At 42.5% G+C, this 15,911-nt stretch overlaps 2 protein-coding genes across 3 annotated transcripts in view; one reads left to right on the top strand and one right to left on the bottom strand.

The window, feature by feature from the left end:
- Positions 1 to 4,603, top strand: part of armc2 (armadillo repeat containing 2) — a 28,115-nt gene extending 23,512 nt beyond the window's left edge. Inside the window, exons 18-19 of the mRNA XM_061929745.2 lie at positions 87 to 241; positions 305 to 4,603. Coding sequence (XP_061785729.2) covers positions 87 to 241; positions 305 to 423 — 274 coding nt within the window. The 3' untranslated portion in view covers positions 424 to 4,603. The remainder of the gene's footprint in view (positions 1 to 86; positions 242 to 304) is intronic.
- Positions 4,603 to 15,911, bottom strand: part of sesn1 (sestrin 1) — a 143,800-nt gene continuing 132,491 nt past the window's right edge. Inside the window, exons 1-9 of one of the 2 annotated variants that reach the window (XM_061929747.2) lie at positions 15,299 to 15,577; positions 12,054 to 12,119; positions 11,787 to 11,987; positions 11,531 to 11,713; positions 11,127 to 11,363; positions 6,638 to 6,892; positions 6,384 to 6,574; positions 6,167 to 6,311; positions 4,603 to 6,071 (exon numbers count right to left, since the gene is read on the bottom strand). In XM_061929747.2, coding sequence (XP_061785731.1) covers positions 5,985 to 6,071; positions 6,167 to 6,311; positions 6,384 to 6,574; positions 6,638 to 6,892; positions 11,127 to 11,363; positions 11,531 to 11,713; positions 11,787 to 11,987; positions 12,054 to 12,119; positions 15,299 to 15,400 — 1,467 coding nt within the window. In that variant the 5' untranslated portion in view covers positions 15,401 to 15,577 and the 3' untranslated portion in view covers positions 4,603 to 5,984. Of the gene's footprint in view, positions 6,072 to 6,166; positions 6,312 to 6,383; positions 6,575 to 6,637; positions 6,893 to 11,126; positions 11,364 to 11,530; positions 11,714 to 11,786; positions 11,988 to 12,053; positions 12,120 to 15,298; positions 15,578 to 15,911 lie in introns of those variants that run through there. The other variant, XM_061929746.2, reaches the window with a different exon arrangement.

Here is a 15,911-nt window from a genome sequence, read left to right as displayed (position 1 = left end):
TTCTGATGCTAGTAAAATGTGTTCTGTCTGGTCAACAGTCCTGATTCCCTCCGCCTTCAATCATACTATGAGTGTGTGGGTTTTAGGCTGACCGACTGCCTGCGAGACTTCGGAGCAGGTGACTGGCAGCTGGCGGGCCAGGTGTGTCAGGCCTTGTGGAACTTAACAGGCGGCGGCTCAGAGAAGCTGCTGCACGCACAGGAGGGACAATCGCTGCTGGAGATCCTCAAGTCCTACTTAGGTTGGTTTGGGAGCGAGGCGTTGTAAGGTCGGAGCGTCACTAACTCATTTTGTCCCCCATCAGATGAAGACAAGGCCTTGAAGTGGACGGAAAACAAGGATGTGAGCGATTACCACAGAGCGTCCTGGGAGTTGGAGTTCCGACCCGCAGCCCAAAAACTACTGACAGAAATTGTGACATAAAAAACCATGGGCAATGTACCCTCAGGTAAACATGATATGTTGTTATCCAACTACCAGCTTGTACCGTACTACGGCGTATGTGAATGTTTTGATGTGTTGTGCTGTTATCTCAAGTCCTATAGCCTCATGTGAATCCTCTTTAAAGCACTTTAAAGTCCATTCCTTCATTGCCTGGCAAACATGATAGCATCCCTAGACTTGGAGGATGTTCATTCAGATGACAACACCAGAATCATTTCAAATGGCAACACTGAAATAAATCAAGACTATTACTTAGTACCATGATGGATCAGAGGGGAAAAAATATGGAATCACCCTGTACATTTGATTTTCCAAAGATTAAATATTTTCATTAGTCTGCAGTTAGTGTTCACACCTTAGAGAGCTGTTACACCAGGTGGATCATACTTGCCAACCCTCCCGGATTTTCCGGGAGACTCCCGAAATTCAGCGCCTCTCCCGAAAACCTCCCGGGACAAATTTTCTCCCGAAATTCAAGCGGAGCTGGAAGCCACGCCCCCTCCAGCTCCATGCGGACCTGAGTGACGTGTCGACAGCCTGTTTTCACGTCCGCTTTCCCACAATATAAACAGCGTGCCTGCCCAAACACGTTATAACTGTAGAATAATCGAGGGCGAGTTCTTGGTTTCTTATGTGGGTTTATTGTTAGGCAGTTTCATTAACGTCCTCCCAGTGCGGCAACAACACACAACAACAGCAGTCACGTTTTCGTCTACCGTAAAGCAGTTCGTCTGCCGTAAACAGCAATGTTGTGACACTCTTAAACGGGACAATACTGCCATCTACTGTACATGCATATGTGACATTAACATATAGGGCTTTTAGAGAGTGCACTGCACAACTGCGCACAGAACAAGGAGACGAAGCAGAATGCATCATCAGAGAGGGTGTTCAACATGGTTAGAAAAATAGTGACAGAGAATAGAACAAGGATGAACAATTCAACCCTTAACTCAACAATGAGTAGATGAGTGTTATGTGTGTGTATATGTGTAAATAAATGAACACTGGGTTTATTGTTAGGCAGTTTCATTAACGTCCTCCCAGCGCGGTAACAACACACAACAACAGCAGTCATGTTTTATTCTACCGTAAAGCAGTTCGTCTGCCGTAAACAGCAATGTTGTTGTAATATATTGAGTTGGAGGCAATAACCAGGCGAGGCGATGAAGTACGTCTCTTTACTGTAGACTTCAGAACAGACTCACACACTTGACGTCAGGTGCGCAACACCACGTAAATCGTTGGCCAACCAAAAAGTAACCCCAGTACGCTATAGCCAACATTCACCAGGAGATGGCAACAGACAAACATAGATCACTCTATTACATTCCTCCCCTTTTAGAAATGTAGAGGTTACTCAAAAGAAATAAACAACCCAACCAAAAAATGCAGCAGCTCAATTATACAAACAGTATTTTACATCTTTAACACAGATTTTTATACTGTCTTCAGAGATTCCGTTTTTTTGGTGGTACTCGAAACTTTTCTGGGTACCTGCGAAAGGGTGTTCTGCATGGTTAGAAAAATAGTGACAGAGAATAGAACCTCCCGAAATTGGAGGTCTCAAGGTTGGCAAGTATGAGGTGGATTGACATGAATCATGGCTCCAACACAAGAGATGTCAATTGACATTATCCAACTTCTTCAAGAAGGTAAATCATCTCGCAATGTTGCAAAATGTGTTGATTGTTCACAGTCAGCTGTGTCTAAAAACTGCACCGAGTAAGAACAACATGGGAAGGTTGTAAAAAGGCAAGAATACTGGTAGACCGAGGAAAGTATCAAAGCATCCAGACAGAAAACGTAGAGCAATACATCTTGGAAACAGAAAATGCCAAGCAGAATAAATGACCGAGCTGTAAGAAACCACCTTAAGGAAATGGGATTTGAATACAGAAAAGCTAAACGAAAGCAGTAATCTAAACAGAAAAAACCAAGGTAACAATGGGCTAAGGAAAAACAATGGTGGACTATGGATGACTGGATGAATGTTATGCTCAGTAATGAATTGTGACTTTGCATCAGGCAAAGTGATGATACTGCAACTTTTGTTTGGTGCCGATTCAATGAGATTTATGAAGACGACTGCCTGAAGAAAAGATGCAAATGTCCACAGTCCTTGATGATATGGGTCTGCTGTCATTACATCTTGAATAAACGCACACGGCGGTCACTGGTGCGCTTTGCAGCCCAGTGTGAAGCTGCTGGGATGAGGATCAGCACCTCCAAATCTGGCGCCGTGGGTTCTCCGTGGGAAAAGGGTGGACTGCTCTGAGTCTGTTTCACAATGAGGGAAGAATGGAACTCAGGATTGACGGACGGATTGGTGCAGGGTCAGCCGTGATGGAGTCACTGTACTTCTCTGTTGTAGTGAAGGAGCTGAGCCAGAAGGCGAAGCTCTCGATTTACTTGGTTAGTCTCCAGTCCTACCCCAAAGAACAAGGTTGGGAATACAAAAGAGTTTCCGCAGCAAGATGTTCGGGATCTCCCTCAGAGATAGGGTGAGGAATTCGGTCAATCGGGGAGAGACTCAGAGAGGAGCCAGCTGAGGGAGCTTGGGCATCTCCCACAAATGACTCCTGGAAGCCTCCTTGGGGAGGCGTCTAAGGCATGTCCAGCCAGGAGGAGGCCTCCGGGCAGACTGAGGACACGCTGGAGGGACTATGTCTCACAGCTGGCCTGGGAACGCCTCGGTGTGTCCCCGGTAATACTAGAAGAGGAGGTCAGGGACAGGGAGGTCTGGGCATATCTGCTTAAACTGCTGTTCCCACAACCCGGATGGATAAATGCACAAGTTGACATGTTGTACACTTTTCTTGTTGCATCAATGAAAAGGATGTTTGGGGATGATTATTTTTCAAGATGATAATACATCTTGTCATTGAGAAAGAATTGTAAAAACTTTCCTTGAGGAAAGAAACACAAGGTCAATGTCATGGCCTGAAAATAGTCCGGATCTCAATCCAATTGAAAATCTGTGGTGGAAATAGAAGAAAATGTTCCACGACAAGACTTCAACCTGCAAAGCTGATCTGATTACAGCAATCAGAGTACTGTTTGTCACAAGCTAAGTCCATGTCTTAGGGACTGCAAGCTGTTATAAAAGCCAGAGGTGGTGCAACAAAGTACTAGTTGTGTGTTGCTGTGTTCCCCCCCCCATCCATCGTCTACCGCTTTACCCTTTCGGGAGCACAGGGAGGCTGGAGCTTGTTTTTCTTAGTTTTTTTCCCCCCATTATTTCATTTTTTTTTTAATCAGAATTGAGTGTTACCATATTTTTCCCCTCTGCTTGATCTAAATATGAAACTGTTCCTGACTACCACCATTTATATTTATTTTAGTGTTTCTCAAAGTCAGAAAGTTGCCATTTGAAATGACTGTAGTTTTGTGTCGTGTCGGTTATCTTTTTTCTGCAAAATGAAACAACTGAATGAACATTCTGCAATACTTGGGATTCTTTTTTTCCTATAAAAGCTTAACTGATCCTTTTTAAGTATCTTTGCACATTTATGTAACAAATTCAATATGTTTGGCAATTTTATGGAAATGCAGTCATGGAAACTGATGAGTCACCTTGAGGATCTGCCGAGAAAGTAAACTGTTTATGTGTGATGCTTGTAAAACAAATAAAACACAGCAGGGAGCAAGACATGTGTAGCCTTTGGAAAACTTTATTATTATTAATATTGTTACACAGACTTGGGGCCCAGGCAGTGCTTACAAGTAGCCTCTAAAAGTACAGCATTTCAGTCACATTACATCAAAACATCAGGAACGGCACTTTGTGTACAAACCTTGTAACACTTTTTAAACATGATTCCTCAGGTTGATATGCAATATGAGCTGATATGGTTGTTTGCTTTGCAACCCTACAAACCATACACTAGTGAAGGCAGTTTAGGGGATGGCGATTGTGCTGGTGATGATGTAACATTGTTTCATTGGAAATGTTTTTTCCTTGCGAGGTGCATAAGAATTATTAAGCTGCTCTAACTTTGACCAGAATGGGATGATTGACATTGTCATCGAGCTGACCGACACCTGTGCAGAATGATCCCATCACATACATGTCTAGAATGTGCACCTCATTTAGTGTTAGTGAGCTTTCTTGTACAATCAACCCAACAAATTTACACTACAAATGATACACAACAATTCAATGTTATAGGTTTATTTTTTTGTCCATTTTCATATATTTTTATATAAAAAAAAGCGTCAGTAACTGACATCAGTCAGAAGTTTGGAAAACAAAAAAAATATCCACTTTTTTTTTCTTTCTCTCCAACAACTTCCAATGGTACCATCTTTTTGTCATCACCGCCCCGTCTAAACACTTATCACGCTTACTCCTCCTTCAGAAGAAAAATGCAGTACTTTACTGGTTTTACTGAACAAAACAAACACTGGTTTCATAAAAAAAAAAAAAAAAAAAAAGCTTTTGCACTAGTTGGGCTTAATAAGCGCAGCTACATCTTTTTGCCTTGCAAATCGGCCACAATCGGAACAATGGCGGCACGGGGAGAAGCAGGGGGGAAAAGAAAAAAAAGGTCTGCGCTCACCAAAGAGCACTTTGGAGAAAAACAGAAGAGGTATTTTCTTTACTGGTGAAATTCACAACCTAAAGTGTGACCAGGCAGCTGGGTTAACGCGGAAGACAGCTAGCAGTGTGTGTGTGTGTGTGTGTGTGTGTGTGTTGGGGCAAAAAGCACCTGGTTCGACACTTTTTTCCTCAATAAGCCAGACAAATAATCAGAAACACTTATCACAGTAGCGCTACAGCAGAAGCAAGAAGTCTCCTTCAAAGTGCCTCGCATTTCTTTTTTTGACACATTAAAATTTCAAAAGCTACTTTCTCTTTGTCACACACACGCACACACACACACACACGCACACAGTCAACTCAAAAAGGGCTCAGTGTTCTTTGAGTCACTGCACACACACACACACACACACACACACACAGAATTAGCTTACACAGACATTTGGGTTAATGCAGATGGACAGGGACTATGATTGAGGGTTGGGGAAGGTCTTTTTTGGGCGTGGGGCGATCAATATGACCCCCCCTCCCGCTGAAAACAACTCAGGGGAGCAGCAGCAACGGGCACACTGCAGCATCGTTCAGGCACAAGCACGGCGGCCCGAAGGTGAGGCGACCACGTCCTTGAACACAATGTCAAAAAAGAAACGACAAACAACGATGACAGTGCAGAATGGTTGTGGTTGCACAGCTTCTTTTTTTTTCTAGAAGGGTCTTCAGTCAGGTGGAAGAGGGTGGTGCATGCTCGAATACTACTTGGGACGCCTGGCAACCAGGCCTCCCTCTGCTGGTCACTTTTGGCACTGCACGCAACAACAAAAAACCTGTGCCTGTGACTTTTTTTTTTTGTTCTGGTCTTCTCAGCATCCATCCATCCATCCATCCATCTCTCCATCCAGTAAGTCTCCCTCACCAAAATGTTTTCTTGAAATGTCCCACAATGAGAAATAACGTGTAATAAAATCTATATAAAAGACAAAACTAGGACAAAAGCACTTCATGTCATGAAGCGAGTGATGGCTCTCAGAGCGTATAACAGTTCTGCTTGCATTCGCGCTTCCATAAGAAGCAGATTAACGTGGACCTGGGGGGGGGGGACAAGAAGCAGGAAGTTAGTGATACTAAGGTCATTAAAAAGGCACGTTATAAAGTTGGATTGGCGAGGAGTGAGGCGCTCACCTTCTCAGAGTGCTGAAACTGCCTCCAGAAGCTCTCATACATTCGTTTGGTGGTCTTCTCAGGACTGCACACCATGGTTTTGATATAGATCTTAAAGCTACGGTCCAACAGCTGGTTGATCTCGCCGTAGTCGTAGTCGTCATACCTGAAGAAGTCAGCCTACGTTAGTGGAGAAGCGGCAGCGGTGCTTCTGACAAATCTTCACGGCGCCGCTCACCTGATGCCGAACATGCAGTGGATGTAGTTCCAGATGGCTCTGCGCAGCATGCTGGTGTCCACGTCCTTGTGCGTTGCCATGGTGTTGTAGGTCAGGTTGTACGCCATTTGGAACTTCTCATCCAGCATCTGACCCACGTCGGGATACAGCCTGTTCACCAAGGAGAAGCCGTGGTCCTCCCAGCTGTAGTCCTGCAAAAAAAGCCGCAGTCGATATGAGTCACGGTCCAAAACGTGGTTTGTTTTGGACTCTACCTGCACTCTGAAGGTGGGGACGTGCTCCCCCCGCCTGGAGAAGTCCTTGTAGCCATAGCTGAGGTCCTCAAAATGTCGGGAGATGTCCCTAGAGGGCACCCATTCCTCGTCCTCGGCCGTGACCACCAGCATGCTCTCAGTCTTCTCCCGCTCGAAGCGAGTGGCCATCTCCTCCTGGCTGGCCTCCTCGTCGTCACGGCACTCCTGCAGCTGCTTCATGCGCTCCATCAGCACCTCCACCTCGCCGCACACCTCCTGAGCACAGACACGTTTTATGTCATATTATCACGGTCATATACATTTTTTTTTTTTTTAAAAGACCCTGAAAGTTGTTTTTAGCCAATCAGAAGCCTTTCAGGAAGAGGCACAATAAGAGAGTTGGTTTGATGAAGTCAAAGGGAACCAAGTCCAGAGAAAAGGACAAACTTAGAGGATGTCAAGTACATTATAAAAACATTAAATATGGCCTGTTGAAGGCCCGAAAAGTCGTCTTCACTCTATTGTGCATTTTTTTAAACCATTTTGGGCCTAAATCAAACATTTTCCAGCATAACAATGGCTAAATGACCTAAACAAATCAATAGCATTGGCTACTCTATTAGACCAAACCAATCAGAGCACAATGGTGTGTAACGTGGTCAGGTAGCATTACTATATTGGATTAAACAGATAAAAGAGTATAACAGTAATTATGTGGGTGTTATTTCATGTTTATTTTCATTATTTAGAAGGTCAGAAATAGTTATTTTAAGATATCCATCCATCCATCCATCCATCTTCTTCCGCTTATCCGAGGTCGGGTCGCGGGGGCAGCAGCCTAAGCAGCGAAGCCCAGACTTCCCTCTCCCCAGCCACTTCGTCCAGCTCCTCCCGGGGGATCCCGAGGCGTTCCCAGGCCAGCCGGGAGACATAATCTTCCCAACGTGTCCTGGGTCTTCCTCGTGGCCTCCTACCGGTCGGACATGCCCTAAACACCTCCTTAGGGAGGCGCTCGGGTGGCATCCTGACCAGATGCCCGAACCACCTCATCTGGCTCCTCTCGATGCGGAGGAGCAGCGGCTTTACTTTGAGCTCCCCCCGGATGACAGAGCTTCTCACCCTATCTCTAAGGGAGAGCCCCGCCACCCGGCGGAGGAAACTCATTTCGGCCGCTTGTACCCGTGATCTTGTCCTTTCGGTCATAACCCAAAGCTCATGACCATAGGTGAGGATGGGAACGTAGATCGACCGGTAAATTGAGAGCTTTGCCTTCCGGCTCAGCTCCTTCTTCACCACAACGGATCGATACAGCGTCCGCATTACTGAAGACGCCGCACCGATCCGCCTGTCGATCTCACGATCCACTCTTCCCTCACTCGTGAACAAGACTCCGTTCACACTATTTTAAGATATCACTATGAAAATATCTGATTATAAATAAAAATTCCTACAGGGACCAATTAACATGGATAAAAAGGGTTCCCTTTGTGAGATAAGTGAAACCGCTAGCTCCACCTAGTGGTACTCAGGGACACCAGCTATTTTTTCCACCAAAACAACAGTAGAATTATATTAGAGACACATTCAGAATGATTGAAAAAAAAAAAAAATCTAATTAACAAACCATAGATTTGTTAAAATTGAATATATTTTTTTCACAAAGCTATTAAGTACATGTCACATCATTCAAGCTAAAAAAAGAAAAAAAAAGTGGGCAATAACACTGGTACTCGCAAAAAAACATTTTTTGGGAGATGTTGAAGCCATGGTTACATAGCTAATAAACTTTTTACAATATCATCTCCCTTAAATTTAGTTTGCATATGGGCAAAGAGTCCAAAACATGCAACAAAAAACTGTTTTAAAACCATAAGAGCAGTGATTCTCAAACTTATATATATAAATATATATACACACACACACACACACACACACATACATATATATATATATATATATACACACACACACACGTGTGTATGTATATATATATATATATATATATATATATGTGTGTATGTATATATATATGTGTGTATATATATATATATATATATATATATATATATATATATATATATATATATGTCTTAATAAGGTTATCCAAAAAATAGTGCTCGATACCGTAGTAGAGCGCAATATATGTATGTGTGGGAAAAAAAATCACAAGACTATTTCATCTCTACAGGCCTGTTTCATGAGGGGGGGGGTACCCTCAATCGTCAGGAGATTTTAATGGGAGCATTCGCATACCATGGTTTATATAGGGCACAGAGTGGGTGGGTACAGGCTGGCCTAGGGGCGTGGTGATTGGCTCATGTGTTACCTAGGAGGTGTTTCCGTCTATGGCGGCATGCTGTGACAATTTCGCTGCGCTTGTTGAGGGATGACAGGTCTGGACGGTAAATAATAAACAGTTTCTCTTTCAAGCATAGGTTGCATCTTTTATTACCACTATTGTAAGGTGTGCTGGATGCAAGAATTTGCCATGTTATTGAATATTCAACATTATTGTCTTTGAGGTCCCAAATGTGTTTGCTGAGTTCTGTGGTATTTTGCAGGTTTTTGTTCCTGAAAGAAGCCTTGTGATTGTTCCATCTGGTTTTGAATTCTCCCTCGGTTAATCCTACATATGTGTCGGATGTGTTAATGTCCTTGCGTATTACCTTAGATTGGTAGACAACTGATGTTTGTAAGCACCCCCCGTTGAGAGGGCAATCAGGTTTCTTTCGACAGTTACAGCCTTTGGAGTCGCTCTGTCTATATGTATGTATATGTATATGTGTGTGTATATATATATATATATATATATATACACACACATATACATATACATACATATACATATTATATATATATACCGTATTTTCCGCACCATAAGGCGCCCTGGGTTAAAAGCCTCGCCTTCAATGAACGGCATATTTCAAAACTTTGTCCACCTATAAGCCGCCCGGTGTTGTAAGCCGCATCTGAATGCGCTAAAGGAATGTCAAAAAAACAGTCAGATAGGTCAGTCAAACTTTAATAATATATTAAAAACCAGCGTTCTAAGAACTCTGTTCACTCCCAAAATGTACGCAAATGTGCAATCACAAACATACGTATATCAACATGGACAGAGCTGCGTGAAAAAAGCCACCCGGCCTCTTCGCGTAAACTTAAACTTACCTTAACCACTCGCTCATCTTTTCTTCATCCATCCCTTCGAGTTAGCTTTTATGATGACGCCGGCTGGAAAGGTCTCTTTTGGCAAGGTCTTCCTTTTGAATATCACCATGGGTGGAAGTTTCTGGCCATTAGCATGGCAAGCTAGAACCACAGTGAAGGATGACTTCTCATTCCCTGTGGTGCGAATATTCACCGTACGTGCTCCCGTTATATCCACAGTGCGGTTCACAGGAATATCAGTTGCTGTGAAATAGTACTCCGTGTGCGGATGGAGAGATTGCGTCTTTTCATGAACCGGATCCCTGACGCTTAGTAGGAGCCATTTTGTGGTCTTTACAGATGTAAACACACAAAGGAAATGAAACGTACGGTATATCCGCGCGCTTTTTCTTCTTCTACGCGGGCGGGTGGTTGCTTACAGTAGAAGAAGAAGCGCTTCCTGTTCTATGGGGGCGGGTGCTTACCTTGGCGGTTGCTTGCGTAGAAGAAGAAGCGCTTCCTGTTCTACCGGGAAAAAAGATGGCGGCTGTTTACCGAAGTTGCGAGATCGAAACTTTATGAAAATGAATCGTAATATTAATCCATATATAAAGCGCACCGGGTTAAAAGCCGCACTGTCAGCTTTTGAGTAAATTTGTGGTTTTTAGGTGCGGCTAATAGTGCGGAAAATACGGTACACACACACACATAAATATACATATAATATATATACATACATATACACACACACATATTTATACATACACACATTTGTATATATATATATATATATATATATATATATATATACTTTAAAAGAGCAGATAAAAATTATCGTAAGAGCAATTTGTTAAATAAAGGGCGGTTAAAGTGTTAAACAGTTCAGTAACTGTCACAGTTCAGTAACACAGTGTTACTGTTCAGACTGTGTGTAATGTTACAGTGGCCAAAAATATTAAATATACTTGTTAAATAAATCCTTTGCCTTGTTTTTAATGAATACTCAGGCCTACTACGCTACTGTTATTTTAATGTTGGTCATTATGGTGGTATTTGGAGAGCTAAGTTTTTTTGTATATATATATATATATATATATATATATATATATATATATATATATATATATATATATATATGTGTGTGTGTGTGTGTGTGTGTGTGTGTGTGTATATGTGTTTATATGCTTTAGAGAACACTTGCAAATTTTACATTTAGCTTTTGTATGATAAAATACTTTCATCTTATTCAAGGCTCGAGTCCCGCTTTAAGTCATGTTTAGGTCACAGAATATAGATATTTGCCCCATAAAAGGGTTAAATTATTCATAGAGGCAATAATAAAAAATGGTCATTTTCCCCTCACCTGGCTGCTAAGATGACTGTCGTGATGATTTCCGTGGTTGTTGCCGTTGGCGATGTCGCATACGCAGTACTGGCTGAGGGAGGGGGGTCTGAAGGTGTGGCCGCCGTCACAGTGGATCTCTGGCATGATGCCGCAGCCGAAGGTGAAGGAGGCCAGCGAGTGGTAATGCGTGAGGAGGACCACGGCGTGGATGAGCTCCGCCAGGGACCAACTGTGCTCCTCTGCCTTCAGGAGACCCTAAGAGAGAAGGGAAGTTCAAAATGTGACACTCAAGCAGGTAAGAATGTACATTTTTTAAAGCTCCCCTTCAGCCGACCTTCAGTTTAACACCCCGAGCCATGAGGCCAGCTGTTACACAAGAAGACTTTAACACCTCGCCGGCCAGACGCCAGCCATTTTCTCACCTCAATGTGCTCCTTGGTGAGCAGCCAAGGACGGTGGGCCAAGATTTTGTTGATCTCGCCGAGCTGCTGCAGCTTCTGCGGGGCTTCGTTTAACCCGTTGAGCCACTTGGGGTCTCCGCCGACTTGGAGGAAGTCGTTCACATGCAGGTTGACCAAGTAGGAGCACTGGTGTCGCGCCGCCGCCTGGAGAGATGAAGAGAACATGGAGGTCAAACGGTCTCGAAGAGGGCGAGTAAGAGGAAGGCTGGGGCCGCACCATGATGCCGATGTAGTGGCGGTAGTGTAGCGACAGCGGCCCGTCCATCTGCAGCAGGTAGTGCTGCGTCCGGAGGAAGCTCTCCAGGTACTGAGGGTGGAAGCCCATCACCAAGGAGATGTTGTCAAGGCGACCGAGGGCGGCGAACGCATCCTCAAATATCGACTGTGTCCTGGTGTCCACTTTACTGACTCCCAGAATCTTTAGTGGAAGGAAATAAAAACTACATAAGACAAGAACTTCACTTTTATTTATTTTTGACTGTACCTCTTTTTCAGGGATAAATCTGCTAGGTCCGTTACCGAGAGGCCTGGGGATACGCACTCCCAGATCCTGCAAGACAAAAAACAGGACAAATTTGAGTAAAGAATGAATTGTACATAACTTTCAAGATATATATTTTCTAAATTCCACCATCCCCTCTAATGCAAGGTGCATTTGCATGAGAAGGGCCAATTGGGACCAAAATGTTAAAAAAAACAACATATGGGTCATTTTAAGAGCAGACTCAAGGGTTAAAAATCAAGATTTTGCCATGTTTTATGACCAATACAGGATTCCTTTGAGTGAATCACTTATATAGTCTCTAATTGTATGACACTTGACTAGGATTTGTTTTTCTTCCATTACTTCCATGAATAAACAACTGGAAATATGTGATGTATCACAATTTAATTATATTGTATGCATGTTCGAAATAAACAAAGTGACCGATCTATTATTTTTCAAATTCCACAATCCCCTCTCATACAAGGTGCACTTTTATGAGAGGGGCCAATTGGGACCAAAAGGTTAAAAAAATAGCAGACTCAAAGGTTAAAAATGAAGGTTTTAACCGTGATACAAAATGATTAATTTCAGGTAATAATCACCTTTCCATTAATTACTTAGTGTCTTTAATTGTATGACTAGGATTTGTTTTTCTTCTACTATTTTTCAAATTCCATGATCCCCTCTTAATGCAAGGTGCACTTTTATGAGAGGGGCCAATTAGGACCCAAAGGTTAAAAAAATAGCACTCAAGGTTTAAAAATGAAGATTTTGCCATGATACAAAATAAAACTGTTTTATGACCAAGGCATGATTCATTTCAGGTAATAATCACCTTTCCATTTATTACGTATAGTGTCTTTAATTGTATGACACTTGACTAGGATTGGTTTTTCTTCAATTATTTTTCAAATTCCATGATCCCCTCTTAATGCACGGTGCACTTTTATGAAAGGGGCCGTTCGGGGTAAAACGTGTAACTTCGTTTTTTTAAAAGGGGTTAAGGAGAGAACCTCTAAATCAGGGGCCGGGAACCTTTTTGGCTGAGAGAGCTGTGAAAGCCAAATATTTTAAAATGTATTTCCACGAGAGCCATATAATATTTTTTAATACGGAATACAACTAAACGCGTGCATTTTTAAGTAAGACCAACATTTTTAGAGTATAATAAGTCTCTTATTCTTTTTAATAACATTGTTATTCTGAAGCTAACCAATAATAAATAAAATACTTCTTACCATTAATGCGACCTCTTTTGAACGTTATTCTTAACAGCGGAATGATTCATTACTTATCATGTTAAGCAATGTCAGCTAATATTTATCGGAGAGCCAGATGCAGTCATCAAAAGAGCCACATCAGGCTCGAGAGCCATAGGTTCCCTAGCCCTGCTCTAAATGAACCCTTTAGGCACCAAAAATGACTGTTTTGATTGCCAATATAAATTGGTCAGTTATAAAGCTAATAGGACCAAACTTGACCAGGCTTTTGTTTTGCATTTTAGGGTAAAAAGGTGCAAATTCAATAATATCAAAATGATAGTTTTGTCATTGTACAAAACTATCGTCATGCCCATTCTTCACTTCTCATTTTTAATTAATCAACTAAACCAGGATTCCCTTTTAATGACATGCACCATCTCTGGGGCCAATAAAGTGTAGTTTTATTTCAGAAGGGACAGGGAAATAATGTTTGGTCATGTCTGGACATGTCCACTCTGCGACTTAAATGAATGAGTTGATAAATGAAGTGAATTATGACAAGATAATTAATGAATGATTCAACAATGCAAGTGATGACAATTGTTAATAAATATTGAGAACAGTGAGAGTTGTTGACTGAGTGGTCCGAATAAGGGGGGTGCCCCCAAACTTGCCTGACAAAAAAAGGGGGTTAAGGAGAGAACTTCTAAATGAACTCTTTAGGCACCAAAAATGACTGTTTTGATTGTCAATATAATTAGGTCAGTTATAAGGCTAATTGGACCAGGCCTTTTTACAAAAAGGTGCAACTTCAATAATATCAAAATTATGGTTTTGTCATTGTACAAAACTATTGTCATGCCCATTATTCACATCTCATTTTTAATTAATTAACTAGACCAGGATTCCCTTTTAATGACATGCACCATTTCTGGGGCCAATAAAGTGTAGTTTTATTTTAGAAGGGACGGGGAAATAATATTTGGTCATGTCTGGACATGTCCACTCTGCAGACTTGAGCACATAAATGAATGAGTTGATAAATGAAGCGAGTTATGACAAGATAATTAATTAATGACTCAACATTGCCAGTGATGACAATTATTAATATAATATTGGGGAAAGTGAGAGTTGTTGACTGAGTGGTCCGAATAAGGGGGGGGGGTGCCCCCAAACTTGCCTGACAAAAAAAGGGGGTTAAGGAGAGAACTTCTAAATGAACTCTTTAGGCACCAAAAATGACTGTTTTGATTGTCAATATAATTAGGTCAGTTATAAGGCTAATTGGACCAAATTGGACCAGGCCTTTTTACAAAAAGGTGCAACTTCAATAATATCAAAATTATGGTTTTGTGATTGGCAACACTAAATTGGCCCTAGTGTGTGAATGTGAGTGTGAATGTTGTCTGTCTATCTGTGTTGGCCCTGCGATGAGGTGGCGACTTGTCCAGGGTGTACCCCGCCTTCCGCCCGATTGTAGCTGGGATAGGCTCCAGCACCCCCCGCGACCCCAAAAGGGATAAGCGGTAGAAAATGGATGGATGGATGGATGGTTTTGTCATTGTACAAAACTATTGTCATGCCCATTATTCACATCTCATTTTTAATTAATTAACTAGACCAGGATTCCCTTTTAATGACATGCACCATTTCTGGGGCCAATAAAGTGTAGTTTTATTTTAGAAGGGACGGGGAAATAATATTTGGTCATGTCTGGACATGTCCACTCTGCAGACTTGAGCACATAAATGAATGAGTTGATAAATGAAGCGAGTTATGACAAGATAATTAATTAATGACTCAACATTGCCAGTGATGACAATTATTAATATAATATTGGGGAAAGTGAGAGTTGTTGACTGAGTGGTCCGAATAAGGGGGGGGTGCCCCCAAACTTGCCTGACAAAACAAGTCCGGACAAAAGACTGCACTGCAGCTCGTTCACTCGAAGGAAAAACAGTCTCCTCACAGCATCCATCAACTGACACTACTCGGAACCCGAACAGAAGGTTTGAGAGTGACATTTTCCGGCTTTCTTACCTTTTTGCTGAGGCGTTTACAACGGGCACATATCTTAAACAAGTCTGTCGCCGCCAGCGAACAATTCTCCACCTTGTCCGACGGTGACACTGCGTGCCTCATGTCGTGTCCTGGCCGCACTCGAGGGTTATTACTAGTTGGTTGTCTTTAAATAAATAAAAAAAGCTCCAATATGTTCCTCTTCTTTGTTCCTGGAGGCGCTGCGTTAAAGTGCTCCGCTCGTCAGCTGTTGCGGCGGCAGCACAGTCAGTCCAGTCCTGGCCCCCCTTTGCGCATACATTCGCTAAATAAGTCAAGGCTCGCGCGACTGACAGGCGCGTTGACCAATCACAGGGCGTAAACACGCTCGCGCCGACCAATGGCGTGCGAGAAGCAGCGGAGGGGCTGAGCTAAGCGTGAGGAAGGAGGGGGGCAAAACGTGAGCGGGGAGGACAAGCCCCCCCTTTAAGAAAACATCACTTCTCTGTGCTTCTTTTGTTCGCTTGCTGCCATTGATCATGATTGAATCTGCCGCCATTGACTCAAAGCTAATCAGAGTGATCGATAATCAAATCAAGGTGGGGAGGCATCACCTTAAAGAGACTATGAAAGAAGCCCTTATTTTATGAACTGA

This window comes from Nerophis lumbriciformis, linkage group LG34, assembly GCF_033978685.3.
Source record: "Nerophis lumbriciformis linkage group LG34, RoL_Nlum_v2.1, whole genome shotgun sequence".
In the NCBI taxonomy this organism is placed as follows: domain Eukaryota; kingdom Metazoa; phylum Chordata; class Actinopteri; order Syngnathiformes; family Syngnathidae; genus Nerophis; species Nerophis lumbriciformis.
Note: the sequence above shows the minus strand (reverse complement) of the source record. Positions and strands in the feature narration are given on the sequence as shown.